At 42.3% G+C, this 21,978-nt stretch overlaps 3 protein-coding genes and 1 long non-coding RNA gene across 8 annotated transcripts in view; all 4 read right to left on the reverse strand.

The window, feature by feature from the left end:
* LOC109526220 (capZ-interacting protein) overlaps positions 1–9,160 on the reverse strand; it is a 10,363-nt gene extending 1,203 nt beyond the window's left edge. Inside the window, exons 1-5 of one of the 2 annotated variants that reach the window (XM_019887373.1) lie at positions 8,917–9,158; positions 2,805–2,888; positions 2,657–2,728; positions 2,209–2,289; positions 1,147–1,392 (exon numbers count right to left, since the gene is read on the reverse strand). In XM_019887373.1, the coding sequence (XP_019742932.1) occupies positions 1,147–1,392; positions 2,209–2,289; positions 2,657–2,728; positions 2,805–2,888; positions 8,917–8,922 (489 nt within the window). In that variant the 5' untranslated portion in view covers positions 8,923–9,158. Of the gene's footprint in view, positions 1–1,146; positions 1,393–2,208; positions 2,290–2,656; positions 2,729–2,804; positions 2,889–8,916 lie in introns of both variants that reach the window. The other variant, XM_019887374.1, reaches the window with a different exon arrangement.
* On the reverse strand, positions 1,604–2,156 carry LOC109526222 (uncharacterized). Its single transcript, XR_002170287.1, has 2 exons — positions 1,899–2,156; positions 1,604–1,811 (listed from the first exon to the last, which is right to left on the reverse strand). It is a non-coding gene; the product is annotated as an uncharacterized LOC109526222 (long non-coding RNA).
* Positions 9,161–11,528: 2,368 nt separating the features above from the next.
* On the reverse strand, positions 11,529–16,109 carry mlnr (motilin receptor). Its single transcript, XM_019887375.1, has 2 exons — positions 15,198–16,109; positions 11,529–13,941 (listed from the first exon to the last, which is right to left on the reverse strand). Exons 1-2 carry the CDS (start codon positions 15,979–15,981, stop codon positions 13,598–13,600), a joined length of 1,128 nt encoding a protein of 375 aa, XP_019742934.1. The 5' UTR covers positions 15,982–16,109; the 3' UTR covers positions 11,529–13,597.
* A 3,983-nt stretch (positions 16,110–20,092) lies between these two features.
* Positions 20,093–21,978, reverse strand: part of fndc3a (fibronectin type III domain containing 3A) — a 44,441-nt gene continuing 42,555 nt past the window's right edge. For all 4 annotated transcript variants that reach the window (XM_019887329.1, XM_019887328.1, XM_019887327.1 and 1 more), the window contains 2 exons: positions 21,725–21,849; positions 20,093–21,051 (listed from right to left, as the gene is read on the reverse strand). In XM_019887329.1, coding sequence (XP_019742888.1) covers positions 20,695–21,051; positions 21,725–21,849 — 482 coding nt within the window. In that variant the 3' untranslated portion in view covers positions 20,093–20,694. The remainder of the gene's footprint in view (positions 21,052–21,724; positions 21,850–21,978) is intronic.

A 21,978-nucleotide genomic window follows, 5' to 3' on the forward strand; every position in this document is an offset into this window, starting at 1 on the left:
TGGGGGTGGGGGGGGGGGGGGGGAGCCAATAGATCGGATTGCGTATTGCATTTGTGTGGTCATATGAGTGTGCATGCGTGTCTCTCGTTGCCACGGAGGCGACCATCGAGCATAAAGCTAAGACAAACTACCGATGTCACACTTTCCTCAAAAAGACAATCTCATGTTGCGTTTCCCTTAAAGGAAGGCAATTTTGCCATACCGCTACACCCCTTGCCACTCCACTAAAGAAAAATCACTCACCATTCCAATCAATTTTTTCACATATACTCATTCACTGGCAGAAGGTCTCTTGCGAGTGTGAGAAATTTCTCACCCAGAGTAACACTAAATGCAAATCGGATTACATCTTGAATGGTGCGCGCCTCTGACGCTAATCTGAGGCGCACGACACCTGCTGAGGGAACACGCCATGGGCGCCGTGTGACGTCACGGCTTGCTCTGCAAATAGCCTAACCAGCATATCCGTGTCAAGGTGACAGCAGAAAATACAAGTCGTAGTACACGTGTGGCGTAAAAATACATGGGGCGATTCGTCAGTTACCAAATCGAACAGTGGGAGACCGCGCTTTTGGTACATGGGCCTGCAGTGAGGATTAATCGGACTTAATCTAGCGCTAAGTAAAATAAGATCAGATAAATCGCCTAACCTTGATTATATCATCCTGATCACGTATACATACAATCAGTTTTGTCTAAAAATGTGCGACTGTGCCTCATTCATCTTCTGGAATGCTCAGTAATTTAGACTCAATATTTATATGATAACATGAGAAAAACAAAATCGCAGATAAAATAAAAATTGCTCTGACCAACCAATCAGAAGAGGGAAGAAGGCCGACGTCACTGTGGGACAGCTAGCTGTCACCAATAGCAAAAATATACAAGTATTTGGTGCAAACCCCCCCCCTTCAAGAAATGTAATGTGCAATAGATGCCACAAGAGATTTCGGCCTGTCTATCAGAAGATCCTCCACTCACTTCGAAAAAGATCCTTGGCACCTAGAGGCCACAAGATGGCTTCGAAACAATATTAGACAAGGCTTCAGTCCCAGAACAAAAACAGCTACATCGACCAGCGCTACAAATCGGTGCAGTGTTATTGACAGTGTTGACAAAACGTTTAGGCGGGTGGGGTGTTGTCACCTTGTGGAAGCTGGGCAGCGAGGCCCCTTCAGGAGGGCTGTCAAAGCTGACGGGTTCCTCCTGATCCTCCCCCTCCTCCTCCTCCAGGCACAGCTGGATGGGTTGCAAGGTGGGGCTGGGCGAGGTCGTGGTGGCGGCGGCGAAGGGAGCGGAGGGCGGCGCCGGCACCGGCGAATCAGGCTGCCGGTTTACCTCAGGGCCCTTGGGCGACGGCAGCAGGGCGGTTGGTGACAAAGTGAGGTTGGCCTACGGCGGGGGAAAGGGCGAGGGGAACACTTGGCATCTTCATTCCACTGTGCCTCAACTGGCTCTCTGACCAGAATTCACAAAAATGAACATTGCCCCGTGCTGTCCCATTTTTAAACTACAGAACACTTCAACGTACTGCGTGTAGTTGGAACTGTATCGATAGATAAATAACAATCTGGGTTTGTTGTCTACAGTATACTGTATGTTCGATTAGATGAAATTAAATGTGATTGCACAAGCCACAAATGCAAGGTAACTAAGATTGCGCCCAACCAAAAGTACATAGGAAGTAATTAAATAGCATATACATGTATTGTGTGATATGGTGTATAAATATGTCAACACGAGTGTCAATTTTTACAGGTAGAATCATATGATGGGCTAACTACATATTCAGTCGCTGTACATGATTTTCACTGACACAAAGTCCGTCTGAGGGGAAACTACATCCACAGTGCGGCTTGCAATCAAAATCAATGGAGCACTCCTACTCTATAACATACATAGAGTGAATAAAAGCAGAAAACTCAATTCCCACGCCCGTCCTACCTGCACCGGCGAGAAGAAGAAGAGGGAGAAGCGGCAGCCCTTTTGTCCCATGGCTGACAGGGCGCGTGTGACAACGCTGGAGATTTCCACCCTCACTAGAGGCCCCGCGGGCCCGTGATCCCATTATGAGCTCGTTAATCTGAGCTCAACAGGGACAAGTGTCCCCCGCCTCAAGACGTCACCCTCAACCCCCTCGCAAACCTGCCCTTACATACTGTTACTGTAGTGGCGATGCTTGTCCAGCGGGTGGCAGCAGTGCAGTACCTGAAGTCTCTCGATGATGGCGGAGCTCTTCTTCATCCTGATTTGAAGAGGACTCGTGGAGAGCGTTTCGCTGGCGTTCGTCTGGAAAACAAATACGATCGTCAAAGCCCTGCGAGGATTGATTAATTGACTCAACTGCCGATGGTGCTATTGAATACAGTCAACTAATTGGGTGAACCGATATAGTCTCCGTTATGTTATGAACTACAGATGAATCGGTGTCTGATAAATGAAGCTACACGACTACCTGATATCTTAAAATAAGGCCGGTGTCGGGAGTACATCATGATCATCCTTGTCTTATTTTCCGCTTACCGATTTAAGATTTTTATTGGTGTCAAAACGAGCCAAAGTTGACCCAAACAGTATGTAAGCAACAAATATGTTATTTGGAAAGTATTTAAAAGTTTTAAGATGGCAGTTCATGAAAGCCATAAGAATAACTTACATCGGATTGTTGCACATCATCGTTCCGGATAGGAAACCTCAGCGAACATGGAGGTTTTCGTCGAAAGGGTGACTGCAAAACAAGAGAAAAAAACTGACAATGCAAACCTATGTAGAGCTATTATAAATGATCTCTTAAGTGGTCTAACCTCATCGTGCGCAGCTGGCATGGGCAGTATATGACCTTTGAACCTGCCGGCTAGCTCGGCCACCGATAGCTTGGATGAAGAATCCTTGTTGGGGAACAAAGTCAAGAAACATTTGCATGATTGATTATTGTCCTTCCAAGACCTCACGTTCCTTTTGAGATCCTGACAATGGGGCAGCCTGCAACAAATGGCTGCCATCCGAATATAATAACATTTTGTTTCATGGCGTGTCACAAATTTTAAATACACCTCAGAGCCCAGAATAATGTCAGCATTTCTCCGGAGACTTCTGACGTCCACAGGAAGTCGAGTGGACATAACGCTCCCTCCTTCCCTCCCGCCGCCCTGGGCGCCCCAACTCAGGGCAGGCAGCCGCCTCCAATTCTTAGGTGAGAGCGCTTGCATCCCCTCCCTGCCCGCACGCACACTTTCAGGCGTAACCCATAGCAACGTACACACAAACCGTTGCCTAAGCTCGATCCACACACATTTTAATCGCAAATTTTATTTTCCCTTTTTTTTTTCCTTCCCTCGGTCAGGCATGACCTCACCACCGCCCGAACACATGACATCAGAACGTCAGCCGCCGACGCCCTGAAGCACGGCCCAGAAAAACGCTATGGGACCACCCAGCCCTCCAAGCTCTTTTACGCTTTCCAAACACACACACACACACACACACACACACACACACACACACACACAAACACACACACACACGCACACACACAAAAATCATTGTACTTTTGTTCAACTTTTGTCAAATTGAACAGAAAATAGACAGAAAAGCTTTTCTAAGATGAAAATCAAACAACACCACCAAACAAATCCAGCGGACTATCTGTGAGAATCGCAGGGCCGGCGAGACCATTCAAAATCAATATTGTTCTTGCTACTCTTGCTATTGATCTGATTTAAGACACTCATGATCGATCTGTGATGACGTTAGCTTGTTTGGATGTGTCATTGTTGTTTTTCACCACATCCGTTTGATAACATACTTTGTCTTCCTCAGCACATGCCAGCGCAAGCCAAATTTAGCAATCGGCTACATGTATACTATGTGGAGATCGAGTGGGAATTTGCGGTTGACTGAGAGAGTGCGACAAACTATTTCTGGGGCCAGGACAGGCCTGGGAAAAAGCCCCCGAAACAAAGCCTGGCAGCCCGGATCGCCGCTCTGCTGCCTAAGCCCCCGCCCCATCCTTGTCTGGCCCCTGGGACAGAGGGGTCCCCAGATGGGCCGCAACACATCTGGAATGGAACATACGAAAAATCTATCCAACAACAAAGCACATTTATATCAGGAAACCATGGGAAAAGGTACAAGCCAGTTCAAACGTTGAGACTTTCCCAAATCCGGTGAATACGTCAGCGCATATCATCGCAGCCTCGCTCTGCCCATATTAGCTGCCATTGGCAAAAAAAGCTTCACTATTGAACTGTGGGGGAAATCTGCTTCGTATTGAGGCTCATTTGGGCAATTTCCCTCAGTAGCAATTTGTCGATGACAAGGCATGGAATTCCCCCAAAATGGCCGCTTCAAACCAAAATGGCCAACTTCCTGTTTCATGTCAAGCAAGGCCCTTCAGACTTTTTAGTCTGACTTTTTCTTGTTAGGACAGACAAGTCAACTGTGGGGATCCCTAAAACACATCAAAAACTGTGACAGCACCTGTTCAATTTTGGGCACAGATCCTTGAAACTTTTTTTTTGGAGATCCTGTGACATGTCCACATAATCTCACGTCAACTGGTGCACTGGTGGTCTGAAAACAGGGGGCTGCAACGCCATATTTATTTTATCGGGCCTGAGTCAAAATGGCCTCTGATTGGACACAATATAAAATGATTGACACAGTCAGAAAAAAAAAAAAAAAAAAAGATTTATTTGCGGAATAGAAAAATCTCTCACATCACGTTGCAGTTTGACTGTGCTTCCTGTCATATGCACCACTTTGGAACATGTTCAAGAACCACCAACTGTCATTTCAGTCCAAATTTGTGCTGCAGGGGTACATGAATATTACTTTCGAAGTCATAAACTCCAGCAAGCCATGTCCATGTTTTCATCTGTTTCTGCTCCAAGTCACTTTCCAAATGGAGCCGCTGCTCACGGGACACGTTTGGGTAAGCTTTGTTCATCACGAGTTGACGGTTGAATCCCCGGCGGGAGGCGTTTTGTTCTATCGACGTGCATGTGAGGTTTTCCCGTATGATCTGGCAGAAGACCACACAACGGCTATTGTCTGTGGCTGCGGCTTTTGCAAGAATCCTAAGAGATCCGAGCTATCTAAGTCGAAAGCAAATGGATAATATCATCGAGAATAACATGCCTGGCTCAAGGCTTGCAGCCTTGTTTGCTTCACTCCAGCAACAAAGTACGGTGGTCGTAAAGGGTCAAGACGTTTTTTGACAATCTCACTTTGTGGCCACACCACCGAGGAGAGGCACTGATTGTACGTTTCTGCACTCCTGCCTACCAAAAAAGGCAACAGCCAGTGGCTGGTTGACCCATCTTGAGTTGCGGCTGCCTGAGGAAGCCGGCGATAAAGTGGCGATAACAACATTTCCTCTTCCTGGCGCTGCTTCTCAGCACCACGGCAACCTGGCAGATTAGCTGACTCTGCACGTCGTCACTGGACGTGGCCTCTTTGGGTCTCCTCCTTTCGGGCCTCCTTATCCACCGCTCTGTGGTTCCCACCGCGGCTATCTCTGAACACCATAGGCGCTTTTACACGGAAACTTGCGAGGCTCAGAGTCTGACTCTTCGCTGATAGCAGGGTAAGAAAACACATTACGTGTTCATTTTGAGGTAGGTTTACACAACGACTGAGGAAAATGGGAGTCCCAGTTGACAAGGACCTACGAAAACTGAACCAAAAAAAAAAAAAAAAAGGTGGGGGAAAAAAATGCTGTAATACATATGCCACGCCTGTAGATGGCAGTGTCACAAACATGGAATAGTAAAGCGCTAGCTACAAATTCACCAATTTTTATCTGTTGACCTTTTGACTTTTTCTGTATGACTACAATGCCACAAGAGGCCAATGGGAAAGTAGTAATTGATGTCTCGGAAGTATGTTGAAGATCTTTATATGTCAGGAAAGAATTTAGTTTGGCCTCGGTTGTCGATAGAACTTACAGAGCGTCTTTGCCTTTGTTTAAGTTTTACAAATAGCAATAAATAAGTAAATATATAAATAAAGTTCCTTATGGATTATTACGGTTGAAAAATAAAGTGTGTTGCCTTCACAACCAGTAAAAATAACAAATAGGATTTTTAGGGATTTTTAAAAGCCACTCAACAGAGAAATGCAGCAAAATCGCTTCGGAATTTGGAACAGTTGAGACATATCATGTCAACAGACTTCCTGGGCACCAATGACTGCTTTCCTATTAGCAAAGGAATGTGAAGTGAGGAGCTTCATTTCGACAAAAGTTGTGCTTTTCCGCCATCTTGTGGCATGTATAGCTTATTAGAACCTTTTTAAGGGGCGTGTCAATGAATGGTACTTAACACGGCATCAAAATGAACCAAAATGTTGCGATGGCACATCTGCAAAGGCTGCAGAGCTTTTGCAAAAACAGCCCCATTAAAAACTCCACTGACATCATCACACTTTTGGAAAAGCTTCACACTGAGCCAGAATCCAACTTGAGTAGCGCACCAGCAGGATGCAGGATTCTCCTCAAAAACACTTTAGCAGCGGGGAAGTAACGAGGCCTCGCCCCCCCCCCCACCCCCTCATTCCCTTTTAGTCGAGCGCAAATCCAGTCACAGTGCTCAACTGTTCTCTGGCCCTCCCCTATGGTCCAAAGAGAAGTTAATGTGGTTTGCAGGATACTTTTTTGAAGCAGGAGGAGGCGGTGACAGGAAAATGTGACACGATGTTTGTCAATCACCATTTGAACATACAGTAGGGCTCTCAAACTTCATTCAAAAAACACTAAGCATCCATAGTAACTCGTATTGCAAACCAGGAAAGAGTTGTTTTACTCTAAATGTTTCAAAAAAAACAAACAAAGAAGAAAAAGGCCAAGTTATGTAATTTTGCCCAGTAGTTGCACTTTTCTATAAATCTGACAATCGATTTTGTGAGTTCCGAAAAAGAAAACGGACTACAATATCTTTGTAGCACTTTCCGAAAAAGAAGACAACTATTGACGTTGCAACTTCCTAAAACAAAAAGACTGACTACGAAGCAGCACGTTCCAAAAAAGAAAAACTATTCGTGTTGAATTTGCAGTTTCCATAAATGAAAAAAAAGACTGATGTTGCACTGTCCTAAAAAGATGTAACTTCCTCACAAAAAAGAAAAACTTAGAATTTAGCACATTCCTTAACAAAAATATTCATGTTGTACTTTGATAAAAGAGAAAAAAAAAAGATCGATATTGAATTTTTGTACAGATTGCTGTTTTCACCCCCCAAAATTCCCCTTTCATCTGGCCCCGATGCGGTGTGTCTGTTTCCTATTACAGTACAGGCATCCACCCTGTAAACAGATGCAAGATCTGCCGCCAATCACCTCTACTACGATGTCGCCGGGTCCAAAACAAGTCAAATGACTTCTCATGACGCAACGTTACATAAGGAATGTACTTTATTTGCCCAGCGGTGTCAACATTATTCGCTAACTCCCAAGAATCCGGCGTCCCAATCAAGAGCCTGTGCTGGCTCCCCAGCCGCAGGGTGGTGCCGGCCGGCCCCTCATGACACACATGAAACACTTGGGAATAACTTTAATTTAAAAAAAGGAAAAGAAGGGCGCTTGTTTTGCTGTTACAGGGAGGAGGCTGCTAAAAAAGCCGTCAGGGAAATACCACAGAGGAGTAACCCAACAAAAAGGAAAGAAAAAGTCAAATACTGTACTTAGAGTTTAACCAAGTACAGCCCCAGGAAGTCCATCTTAAACATATATGCACTAAGTGTACTTGACGTTTAAATAAATACCTGAAGAAAGTAATAAAGCATACAGTATTAGCTAATTGATTTAAATAAATGCTGACAGGCTAAAGTGGCTAGCGAGTTCATTCATGCAGGTTTAAAAGCTAAAGTGTTTCGCTAGTTATTTGAGTGAGTGTTTACAGGCTAACGTGGGTAGCTAGTTAAACAGTTGACTGTTAACCAAAAAATAAAAAATAAAAATGCTAGCTAGTCATGTAAATGTCTACAGGATGATGTGGATAGCTATTTATTTGACACAATGTTTTTGAACTTTTGCACTTAATAATAAGAATAACGTAAATGTTGCCAACATCTTATAAAAAAAGTCCAAGGTTGCTTTAGTGGCAAGCGAGTAATTTAGCTCCAAACACAAACAGCTCAAAGCTAATTTCCCAAGCATGAGCTTTGCACTGATTCCACTCGCGTCCCTGGAAGAGAAACGTGGAATGACAAACAAGTTGCCTTAAAAAATAATAATAAAATAAAACAAGCTTCAACAGCGTCATTGTTGAAAATGTAACTTAAAATTCTGTTTAAAAAAGAATTTATATAGATAGATAGATAGATAGATATAAATTAATAAAAATAAATTTCACCTCATTTACATTTTCCTGTACATTTCAATCAAATTCGACTTTCTGAATTGAAAAAAAAATGACACACCAGTTACATTTAGCTAGCTTTGGCTAAAGTGATGTTCGCGTCGAAAATATGATCTCCATTTAAATCTACTCTTAATCTTTTGACATTTTTTTTAAATTCCCTGACAAATCTCTATTTCATGGAAAATCAACTTTTAAAGATAAAAGGGACACAAGTTCGGTTAAGCAATCTTGGGTAAAAGAACAAAAGATTTATCGTTTTGATCTCACATGTTTTCTTACTTTATTTACACATCAACATTTCAATCAAAATCAAGTTTTAAGATTTTTTTCATTGTTAAAAACAAACAAAAAAAGACAAATAAACAAATACACGACAGAAAAGTCAGCTGGAGCCTGTAAGGCAAGAGAACATATGCTAATAAATTCTGCTTGACTCTTCCCTTGACTCCAAATATTTTTCCAACTTCTAGAACGGTAAAACAGTAATAAAAATAACATGAAAGAAAAGAAAATGGCGTTAATGAAGAAAAAAAAATCCTTAAGGACAGGAAAATTACCTCCATCCTGGAGAATGCTCCTCGCGCGATGGTGCCCTCTTTATTCTTCTTTCTCTTCTTATTTGTGACTTATTTCGTGAGGTCTATTAGTTTTAAAAAAATAGTGCATGTGACAAGCAGACTGCAGCTGTGTGTTTATATCCGGACACAAATGAGCCCCGTGGACGAGGAGGAGGAGGAAGAGGAGGAGGAGGAAGACGACTTTTACTCACGCTTGTTTTTGGAAAGCCACCAAGTTAGCCACCTTAGGTAACACTACTTCCCTTGAATCTATTTCAAAATAAAAGAAACATGCTTCCACTTCCGACTTGTTGCCTTTCTAAACATTGCTCGACTTTGAGGGACACCTTCGAAAAAATTATTATATTCATTGAATCACTTAACAATTCGTGTCCACTCCTTTTGAAACCGTTTATAATATTTATCCTCAAAGCTGCAGTCATTGATTCATTTGATTTGATTTGATTGCATTCCAGTTTAGGGGATTAAAATGATAAGGATGACTTTCATTGTTTGATGTATTGTATTTGTTCTTATTTGCCTGAGCCAACAATCTAAGGTGACACACAAAAGCAAATGTCATTCATTGTAGGTCACATGACTTCATCCTTCTCACATGAAAAAAAAAGTCACTCCTGACAAATAAAATCATGTGTTGTTGTTGTAGTTGTTATCGTCGGGAACCTCTTTGTACGAGGGGGGCCACATGCTCCCTGCGGCCACACAGGAAGTGGCTCACTCATGTCAAGAGGCTGCGCGGCGCACACGCTCGGCATTTTTCCATCCACTTGTAAATGACATTTTGTTGTCGGTCATAACATGGTCAACGTGTGGCATGGGTACAGTACACCAGCTCTCTCTCGTGGCATGTGAACGAATCTTTACTTTCGTCCAGCTCAGTTGTATTTAACTTTTGCGTTCAAAACATTTGTATTTACTATTTAAAAAGTGTTTGTTTTATTAACTTGCAGGGTTAATGTTTAAACTGTGCATACTGTTGCAATAAGTTGCAATATTTTTTTTCTGTTAATGCGTTTGAGAACCACAGCTCCAGGCAGGCCGCAACAGAAGTTTACGTTTCTGCCCTCTAGTGATCATGAGGGCAAATGCAAGTCTGAAAGGGCTGAAAGTTTCTGATGTTGATCCTTCATTGACTGATGGGTTTTATCATTATTCATACTTACTTCTTCTTTGAGTGTCTGACTCATTTAGATAAAATTGAATCATCAAGAGGTGTTTTGACTATTTCCGCTTCCATTTTATTTGATTTACCTGCCTTGTGTTTACTTTGATTGAATTTAATTTACCTGTCTAATAGGGAGTCTGTAGTTTATTTGATTTGATTTGATTTTTTTCACACTGTCGCGACGACACTTTTGGTCACACGAACAAACAAAAGAGCAGGTCTGGCCACTTGTCAATCAATTCAGGAGGTCGTGACCTTCGACTCATCATGTCAGCTCCTCTGGTCCGTGTGAAGGGAAGGCGCACCCACGCTGGCCTGCCAGCCATTTTGTTCATCTGTCTTGTTAGTTTATGTTTTGATAATTGGCTATGTGTTATTTATTTTTCGATATACCTTAATGGGATGTGAATTGAATTTAATGTTTTTATTTGTTGTGTATTTCACAGTCCTTCATTTTGTAATCATCATAATAATTAGCATTGTTTACCTTTCATGTCTTGGACGGGAATTAAATGTCATTAAAGTTAATTTTCCTGGTTTGCATCGGAATATCAATTTAATTAAAATGAATGGTGCTAATTTTATTATTTACTTGTCTTATACTGGACATGTAGTCAACTCAACATCACCATCTCCTTGTAAAGAATTCTCAAAATGTGATTTATGGTCTCCCTCTGGTGGTGGATGAAAGAATGACTGAATTAAAGGTTCAAACTGGGCGTAATGTTACAGTGACATTTTTTTTTTTTTTTGAATCCGGTACGGACGCAATTGTTCAGTACAGTTCAGTTATATTTCACTTTGAAGTAAAGTTCAGTTGCATTTCACCTTCAAATTGTGTTTATTTATTTATATTGATTGTACTTATGCTTAAAAGTAATCATTTTTAAGCACACCTCTACTATTTGTCCCATATTTAAAATATACGTTACTAATCATCCTCACGAATAAAGCCTCGGGTTCATTTTTTGATGAACACTTTGGCCTATTACGCTACGGTATTTCACTATCAGTCAAGATGGTGGCACTTGGTGTAAAACATATATGAGAACCACTGCTTCACTTTTCAGGTGAAAAAGGAAAAAATAATGCACTTGCTTTGCCAGAATGTCTCGGAAAAAGTGGAGGACTTTTGCTCCCACTGGTGTGGAGCCGGTCCTGCGCTGACAGGCTGACATCATTTAACCGCCGCCCAAATGCACTTAGAGGGGCCATTACTTTGAATATGGTGATGTGGATGGGAGTCAGGGCCTCGGTAATGTGATCACCGTGTCACATTATGTGCCGTTCCAGGCACGTACGTGGCGGGCTCAAGAGGACCTCGGGGGCTCAGCTGGCACTGCCACACGCGCTCGTACACGCCATCTTGACTTACACAACTTGCTTTGTTTCATCGGGACTACTTTACATACGCACATACACACGCTTATCTTTATATCCGATTTATTTCAAAGCAAACCTATCACAGCGTGAACACAATGTCATCCATCATTAAAACCTCATCTTGCAAATGCAGCAGACATGAATATTGTAATCGACCCAAATGAGGACAACTTCTACTTGTCATTCGAACAATAAGAACAATGAAAGTAAAATCATGTACCACGTCAACATGTAGAGACAGCGTCAGACTCCAGTGCCAAAATATTAGGTTCACAATCTAATGACATTCAAGGGAACACCAGACACTCGCAGAATGAAAATATGGTCCAGTTGACTTTTACCTTTGTCAAATGCTAACATATGGACTGCCAAATCAAAAACAAATGCAGACCATTCAAGTCAACATTTTTTCAAGTTTTGGGTGTTCATATCAAGATCAAACTTTTACCCCTGCCAGAGAATCAAAGATGGTACAATCCATTTGCACCATGCTAACATTTGGATCATTTTTCATCCATTGTTTTGGGTGTTTGAGTCACAGCAAAACCTTTTTGTCGGACCACAATTAAAAATTCTACCATTGTTTATACTACACTCTTGTCTTATCACATGCTAACATCTGAACAGCTAGTTAACAACACGATAAAATTATATTCCTTTTTTTCCCCTGGTGTCGGAGTCACAATGAAACCACTTGCCCGCGTCAAAAGTCCTTTTGTCTTACACACATTGCATCACATTTATTCTCAAATTCTTAAAATAATGTAATTTTGTATTCCAGTCACAATAGAAGTGAACTCCCCGATACAGAATAAAAGATTCCGTTGATTTACATTTGTTACAAACTGACATACAAACTGCTAATGAACAAACATGTCACGCCACAAAATTTTAAATCTACTTTTAGGAATGTATTTTTGTAGTTTTGCGTTTAGGTCACAGCCAGACTTAAAAATGGTACAGTCCGATTGACTGACTTTTATCACATGCTAACATGCGGACAGTTAGCTAACAACACGATAAAAATATATTCCTATTTTTTTTTTCTGGTGTTTGAGTCACAATGAAAGCGCTTGCAGATGAAAATACGATCGTCCTTTTGTCTTAGGCTTGTCACATGCTAACATGCTAACCGATATGATGACTACATTAATCCGCTCATTGTGATTGACCATTTTTACTACTACTCAGTAATGTACAATTTTATGATTTATTTTTGTTTGCATCTGGCTAGCTAACATTTTTTTCTGCTTTTTATAGTCAGTCAAAATGCTATTTGAACAAGTTGTTGAGAGCAGACTTGACTTGAAATACAAGCAGATTGCTCACCTCATGTCACTTTACAACGCGCAGCAGTTTGGCAAACAGTCAACACATATTTCTAAAAACAGGTCTCAAGCTGTTTATTGCCATTTCCACCTGACGTTTACTGTCAAACTAATCCTAAAACCAAACCACTTTATGTACTTAAAACAACCACAAAGCTGAGCCTTTCAGTCTGCTAACTTGATGCTAATTAGCATGTATGTTGCGGCACAATAAACCTTGAAAGCAACACATTGAACACAAACATTGCAGCAACACACGTAGAAGGACAATAACAGTACTCAGTCATGTTCTTTATCCTCTGCAAAGAATGACTAATATTAATGCTGTACTGATGAGCTAATGAGCAGTATATTCATTTCTCTGTCTTATAGTGCCTCCAGGTGGCTAAGGCTCTTTAAAATGGATGTTAGAATAATTTTGCTTTATTGGTGGGGCTTGATGGCATTTCCTTTCATTTCAATGGGAAAAAGAGAAATGACTTGAGTTGAGTTGAGACTTAAGATACGAGTGGTCATGGAACGAATTCAACTCCTATCAAGACAATATTAAAATATTAAACATTGCATTTTAGATTTAAAATTGAGTGGTTTCTTTTTTTCCTTTGGTAAAATCACTGTTGTTTATTCATTTTTTAAAATTTATAAGCGAAAGTAAATCGCCAATGTAGGCGGCACCATCTTTAATCTTGCCACATCCGAAACAGCAGCATTCAGCTCTGTTTTTTTCTTTTGTCTACTTTAAGCAGCGAACCTCCCGGGAGCGGACCTTCCGCCGACGTCTCATTCAACGCTCAATGGCGGCAAGGCGGAGACGTTGTGCGGTGGATCCGGTCAGGCTCTCGACGGGGTCGGCGGTGCTAAGCTGGGTCTGGTGACCGCGGTGGCGATCCGGGGAAGGCCCGGGCTGCCGGTGTAGGAGGAAGAGGCGCTTGGCGGCGGAGCGGTACTTGCGCGACATCAGGTTGTAGACCACCGGGTTGATGGAGGCGCTCAGGTAGCAAAGCACCATGGAGGCCATGTTGAAGTTCTGGCTCAGCATGGCCGTGTCATAGTCGTCCACCTGGGCGAACAGGTTGCGGCCGATGTGGTAGGGAAGCCAGCAGATGATGAAGGCCAACACCACCACCACTAGGGGGGGCACACACAAGAAATGGGAGGTTTGGTTTTCGAGTCGGCCCAATTCATCGATTTACATGGCGGATATTAAGGACTTCTTTTGACATTGGCAAAAAAACTAAACAAACCAAAAAAAAAAAAAAAATCACCAGGTTTTTTTTTTGTGGGGTCTTTTTTGGGGTCGGCGGGGGTTGAATGTTGACATCTTTGTCTCATGTTGTACTGTACTGTATTAATGTGTACAAAAAAAAAACTCCTCAAAAAAAAAACGTTCGACTTTTTACAGCCAATATTTCTGAGTGGAAATGTTTGAAAGTTATTATCTTTGTCCGATGTTGTAATGTGTTAATGCTTATTTTCCAAAAAGTTATCAAGAAAAAAAAATCCGATTTATGGAGGGTGTGGTTTTTGAGTGCGGTTATCAGATTTTTGTTTGCTTTGCCACGCGGCCGTGTGAAAAGCTTTCTTCAAGCTGCAAACGTTCCTTGAAAGAGATTTACTGCCCATGTGGCGTTACGCGAGCGTAACAAGGGCGGACAAGATTAGAACAGAGTGAAAATCGTCGTTAGCTTTGATCGATGCTCATTCGTGCGGGGCGATCCAATTGGACGATCGGACGCCATCAATATTCTCGCATGAGGCCATGACAATATGAGAAGAACAAAACAAAGGCATAAAGATGCCGTCACGTTGCTTCTACGGAGAACAATTAGCGCGCGCGCTCGCACTCACGCACATCAATCAGTGCGTGTGACAGGACAAAGTGGAATCGGGGAGACACGAAGACAAAGGTTGACAAATTACTAGAGACCAACAACAACAACAACAATAACAGCCAACAAACCCAACCACCTTTTGAAACATCACCTCTGGCTTGAAACCCGAACACTGTCTAGGAACCCTACTCTGACACCCAAACTCTTGTTTGATACCCTATCTATGACTTTAAACCATCATTTGAAGGCGTGACCATGTCTTGAAACCCTATTTTGAATCACCAACCCTGTCCTGGAACCTAATTTGGTACCTTAGCCCCCCATTTGAAACCCTATTTTGTGTTTATGCTATATACTTACACAAATTTGAGATTGAAATTGGCCGCGATAATCAACCTAATTTATATTAGTCTGCCACCAACATGGAGGATTTGTTGAAAAGAAACCAAAAAAAAAAAACAAGGTCACAAAGTATCACATTCACTCAGTATTAGTCTTTTCGGAATACGCCATTCCGTCTCCAGGGGCGAATTCTTGAGCATATCCGCTCACCAAGAATCTTGACGGTCTGCCTGTGCGAGCGTTCCCTGGCGAGCGCGCCGGGTCCCCTCAGGTCGGCCCGGCTCCTCCACAGCTTGAGGCCGATGGAGCCGTAGAGAAAGACGAGGCAGAGCATGGGGCACAGGAAGTAGCCGGTGGACACCCACAGCATGATGTGGAGCCTGCCCGAATGGATGGCGTCGTCCGTGTGCTTGCACTGGCCGCCGCGCGCCCCCGTCCCGTTGTCGTACTCCACGCCCACCAGGAAGAGCGTGGGCGTGGAAGAGGCCAGGGCGAAACCCCACAGGGCGGCAATGATGTAGTGGACGCGGCGTTTGGTCACCAGGACCTTGGTGCGAAGCGGGAAGCTGATGGCCAGGTAGCGCTCCACGCTCAGGGCAGCGATGTGTAAAATGGTGGCCGACGTGCAGCCCTCGAAAACGTAGTGGTAGAGCAAGCACACGGCCTCGCCGAACAGCCACGGGACGTACTTCCACAGGCGGTAGAGGTCAAAGGGCAGGCACAGAAAGATGAGCAAGTCCGACACGGCCATGCTGGACAGGTACAGGTTGGTGGTGGTCTTCATGTCCTTGAAGTGCTGGATGATGAGGATGGTCATGGTGTTGCCGGCCACGCCCACCACCAAAATGGCCACGCAGATCACCGTCACGGGGATCAGCGTGGAGGTGGGGAACAGGGAGCCCTCGTAGTGGTGGTCGCCCACGTCGCCGACGCCGCCCGGAGGGTCGGACGTCTCGGCTGACTGGAGCTCCACCTGGGGTCTGGTCCAGGGCATCCTCACTTCTGATGTATGCAAGAAAATACATGACTGAGGTGCAATGCCGTGATCAAAAAAAACAAAACAAAACGCAATGCTGCAAAATCAGCAATTTCTTTGAGTTTCGATCTCGAAAGTCTACACACTCTTGTTCAAATACTATTGGTCATTAATGTGACCTTTCACCTCTAGCACCCAAGTAAACATTTTTGTACATTTGTTGTGTAAATAAAAGTCCTACCTTTAAGAAAAAAAATAAAAATACAGATAAATAAAAAATTTAAAATAAATAGTCAGAAACAGAAACATGAATAATATGAATAAAAACCTCACTGAAACATCTTTTAAAAAATGCAAAATTTAAAAAAAAATCATAGCAATTGGAAAAAATGAAACTACATGAAAACGTATCAAAATGAAACAATGAATGTTACATGAAAAAAATACTAACATTTAAATAATGACCCAAGCACAATATGACAATAGTATGAATAATAACAAGGAAAAGTACCCACTGGCCACACCATTTGGTATTTTATTACCCTGGCAAAACAGGACACTTCATTAGGTACATCTTCACAATCTTCACGATGACATCCGTCAATGCAAATCTGCCTTTACAAATAAACTAATAACAATAAATCCCGGCGTAAGAAACGATTTTACCTGTAAAATCCAAGAAAGGATCTCGACTTGCAGTCCGGCCACAAAGGACGATTTGGATGATCTGGCGGCAAGAGCAAAGAACAGCTCCTCCTCCTCCACCTCCTCCTCCTCCGAAAGGGGAGCTTGTCCCCTAATTGAATGATGACAATGGGAGGAAGTTAACAAGCACGTGTAGGAGGAGACTATGCGAAATCAGCTTACTAGGACGCTCTTTTTCCACACTTCGAAACACAATTCAGCGCACTTGAAGGATACGGAATAAAGCTCTTTTTGTCCATTTATCCTTTTTGTCATCGAAATGGTGATAAAAGGTATATATTGAGTGAAATTCATATTGAAATCAAGGTTTAGTTTGAAATGATTGCACTTGGCACTTATCCTGATTCATCAGTGCAACACTGGGCCAATTCCCCTTTCCAAGATGGCTGCGCTCATGAAACCACACTGAAGCTTCCCAGAAGGTGAGCTTCAGAAATTGACAACTACCATCTCATTAATATCTTTCATGAAAAAATTAAGCGATAAATGCAAAATAAATGCTCTTAATATATTTCATGTTTGATCATCCATTTCTCAAGACATGTATAAAAAAAATCCATTATCCTAACCCAACTACAAAGGGTTTGAAGGAAACAAAAAAAAAAAAATTTTTTTTTTTAAACCATAAAAATGACCTTTCAAGGATGGCACAAAAGTGCTGAACAAGAAAGATTAAGCACAAAAATTCATTTTTGAATTCACTCTTATGTTTTATTCTTGAGGTGTTGTTTTGGCTTGCATAACATTCCCACGCCGCAAAAAATTATTCATGTTGTAGTATAAGGCCGCGTAAAACTCAGTCTAAGTGCAACTACAATACATCTGCCATCTAGTGGCAAATGCTGACATTACCATTTAAAACCACAGTCAACCATTGCATCATTGTCATATAAACTACCAAGCTATGACCCCCCAACCCCCACTTTATTCCAGCCATAACCCTTAAATTGACTCTCGTGCAAAACAACCCAAAACGGAGTTAGCCCACTATAGTTCTCCCATGTCTTACGGACAAGGAGCGCACTAGTCCCTGGACGTTGAGGTGCAACTCCATCTGATGGAAGACCAGCATCGTGGTTATCCGTCCCCCTTCCTCATCATCGTCGCCTCAGCCTGGTGACAGCTGCGTGCAAACTGACCGAAAGCATCCATCACGTGACATCTCCTTGTTTTGCTGGTCCCGTTAGATATGCTACTCAAGCAGGGACTAAAGCTTCCCTTTTAAGTGCATCGTATGGTCCGAAAAACACTGGAGAGGTCATGGCTCTACCAAGCGGTTAAAGTGGAAAATGCCAGAGGTCAAGCCTTTGAATTTTCATATCAAGACAAAAAAAAAAAAAAAGACAAATTTAAGAATAATAAATCTTTTATTGTGCATGGAATTTGTTGTAGATATCATGACTATACATATACACGTTAAATACATTTCTATGATTCCATTCCATTTCCCCGCCCACATAATCAACATTTGGAAAGTGATATGTCTCGTTAGCTAAGTATGTATCGGATAACAAATTGCCATTTTTGGAATGTATGCTCAATGAGGTATAACTGCAAAGGTTAAAATAACATAAAAATGGTTGTTTCTCCATCGATGTGCATATTTTTAAATATATATCTTGGGGGGGGGGGTCGTTTTTTTGCTTTCATCTCTCCAAATTGATCAGGTGATGTTTGAATGCCACAAGTTGCTATCAAACGATAGACGGCGAGCGAGAGAGGACGTCTGAGGACTAAATCGACACATTTTCTTTTTTGCAAGGTACCAGTGGATTTTTTTTTTATTTTAGTAATATAGTTGCAATTTTCGGAATGAAGACAAGAATAGCCTGAAATGTTTTTGATTACACAGAAATCAAAATAACGTGACGGTTGGGGTGCACGCGGCAAATCGTTATTCTTCTCGACTTATATTATCACATGATATAAAAAATAGATTATATATATTTATATATATACTTCACACGTAACCCTGGACGAGCCAAAAGTAAAAACGACAACAACAAAAAAAAAAGTCAAACGAAACACGCACTAACAACTACGGTGTTTCTTCTCTTAACTGACGGAAAATAAAAGGTAGCGAACAAACCAAAAAGAATAAAAAAAACAAAAATGAAACCTCAACATGAAATGAAACCTCAACATGAAATTAAATCTTCCTCAATAAGGCCTCGGAAACCACACCTTTTTATTTTTCTTTATTTCTTTTTTGCTCAGTTGTTTCAGCGATGCCGACTTTTTAATTAATTTATTTTTTAAAAAGTGTTAGTGGCGTAAAATGCCAACCCGGATGCAGTCAGCCAAGGTTTTTGTTTTCCTTTCCCTAAGGTGCAAAAAAAAAAAAATAAATAAAAATAAAAAAAATAAAAACAAAAAAAAAAATAACCCATCAAAAACAGCAAAAGGGAAGCGAACATTTTTTGTGCTGAACAAGATTTCCGTAGTCAAGCAGCTGCTGCGCCATTGTAAAATTAAGCTACATTATCATGATCACGGGAGTAAAAAATAGTTGGATTTGCTGTTTGCTTTCTATGTTTCTCCAACGTTTGAACCCCAAACCATTTTTTTTTGTCATCCTCTGCCGCCGTCGCTGTACAAAAATAGGATTTCTCTGCTCACGTTTTTTACATCCTTCAACATTCGCCACATGAACGAAAAGAAAAACAGAAAGTGCTCAATCATCTTCCTACAATATGGATTTTTGTTTTGGATAGATTTGGGGAGGATTTAGTTAAAAGTCCCTTCATGTGGTCCTCAAGCCTTCACTGTGCAAACTCACCAGGCAGGTCACGCGGATACTACACCCACGCAAAAAAAAAAAAAAAAAAAAAGATTCAAAGTGGAAACAACTACAAATCTAAACCGTACTCGCAAAAAGTTGGGGATGTTGGGCTTTTCATGATGAGCCGAAAATGAAAATGCACTACAGTGATTGTCAATTCAGTTGCGTTGAACTTTAAAGTTCAATGCATTTTGCATTTATTTTGGTGCGATTGTGATTGATGTTGGTCACTATGGTGATAAATTGGAGAGTATTTTTGATTTAAATTTTTTTTTATGAAAAAAGTTTGACAACCACTGTACTCTAACTTTTAGAGGTGAACTTAATTTGAGTTGTCATTAAGTGTTTGAAAAATCCCCCTAGTGCCTTTCTGTTCCTCCTCCAGTCTCTGACACATTTTTATATATATATATATATATATAAAATTCTCCCTAACGCCATTTTATAAAAAATTTTTTTGTGACCCACTGAAGCAAATCAACTAAGCTATCCAGTAGTTTTAGAAAAAAATTCCATCAATTAATGGAATTTTTTTTAAAATTTGGTATAGTTTCATGATATAACAAAGCCAAGTAAACGACAGCTAGGCAATAATCACAAGATTAATGCAAAGGAACAATTATCAAAATAGGTATCAATTAATTTGATAATTAGTGCTGCCCCTTTACAATCGAGAGCGTCTACTTCATGTTTCTGACTAAATGGATTTGTTCGTTTTGATTTGGGGCAAAAAGTCTGGATCAAAATTGAAAATGTTCCCCCACCAACTTCCATCCGGTACCTCATCGTTCATGTTCCATGACGTGTGATTTCCAACTCCATTTGTAGTTCAAACACTGGAACAACAACAAGTACCGGGTCAACTCTGTATGTTTAACCATACGTTGAGATAATTCGACAATGATGCAAACAACTGATATGTTTGACAATCCTGGTCGAATGTCAGCGGCCTCATCAGCGACACAGAGACTGGAGCAGTCACAGAGAGGGGTAAGTGGACCCAAATTTTCAACCTTCGAGGCCAAATTAAGTTACCTTGAAGGTTATTTGTGCATTTTACAGTCGTCCCGTTATTTCACTCAATAGCCCAAATTTTTTGCGGAGCAATGAACAATGTGCATACTGTGTGTGACAAGAAGCTCCCCACTCGCCCTGCCAGTGGGGGAGCGGAAAGAGGAGGAAAGTGTGAAAGGGTGGACAGTAAAGCTGTAATAACCGTGGTGCCCTGTTGGGGGGGGGGGCGCTCATTTGATGACAAAGTACTGGATGACGAACGCGATGAGGATGGCGATGACGGCGAACACCATGAGGAGCAGGAAGGCGCACTGCTCGTCCGTCAGGCTGTGTCCGGCCCGCCCGGACGTCGAGGAGGAGGACGACGGCGAGGAGGCGGATGAGGACGTGGACCTGGATGAGGAGGAGGAGGACGCCGAGGCGGGGCCGTCTCCCCCCCGCTGGACGGCGAGCGTCACGGTGGGGCTGTAGGGCCCGCTCAGCTCGGGCGCGTCCTGGCACTGGCGGATGGCGCACACCCGGAAGCGGTAGTCGCTGTTGGGGTGGAGGTGCTGCACTGTGAAGCACGTGCCGGGACCTTTGTACGCCTGCCCAGGAAGGACCAGGAGACCGGTTAGCGACAACCGCAGAGCTAACTGAGGAATTTCAATCCATAAATAAATAAAGAGTAATATCAAATGTAGTTAAAAAAAAAAAAAAAAGGAACGACATTTGGTAAATCTCAACTGTCAGAACAGAGTTGTCGAATAATTTGCCAACTGAACGTAGACATTTATGTGACATGCATTCATGACTGTGTACATGTAAGATGTGACCGATTCTCCATTTTAAGAGATTTGTGGCCATTTTGAGGCATCGATGGCTAATTGCAAACTACTTTTGCGGTATTACCAATTACTATCCCTGCAAATAAGAGTTCACAAATGACAAGTTAAGTGCCAAAACCAGATCAAGTACAACATTTTTTAAGTATGTAAGGACATTTGAAAATAGTAATAAATTATACAAAGTAATGAATACAAAACATTTATTCTTTTCCTTCTGACCACCACATACACACTACGCCTCTCTGAGGAACATTGCACACGTGAATCCACTGAGAAGGCAAAGCCAGATGTACACATGCCACTTCCGCTCGCTTATTTGATCCCCTTTGACACTCGCTTCGGCCATACGTCACGGAGAACGGCAGCCTTTTGCATAATGGACAACTCACAGCGCGCGAGACGAATGTGAGGATGAGCGGAAGAGCGCGCGCACCTGCTTGAAGTCCGAGTTCCCCATCATGAACTGCAGAGCGTAGGCGACTGGGTCGCCCTTCATGGGCAACTGCGCCTCCCAGCTCACCTCGCAGGAACTGTCATCCACGCGCTCCACCTTGGGGGCTACGCCAGACAAAAGTTCGTTCAAAGGTCAAATCGGACACGGCGATGTCCGATTTGAGAGAAGAACGTGACAGAGAAAATGTTGCATGAGGGAGATGAGGGCGGGCAGCCAGAGCGCGAGCAAGCTTA

The sequence above is a fragment of the Hippocampus comes genome, unplaced genomic scaffold (assembly GCF_001891065.2).
Source record: "Hippocampus comes isolate QL1 unplaced genomic scaffold, H_comes_QL1_v1.1 scaffold194, whole genome shotgun sequence".
In the NCBI taxonomy this organism is placed as follows: Eukaryota; Metazoa; Chordata; class Actinopteri; order Syngnathiformes; family Syngnathidae; genus Hippocampus; species Hippocampus comes.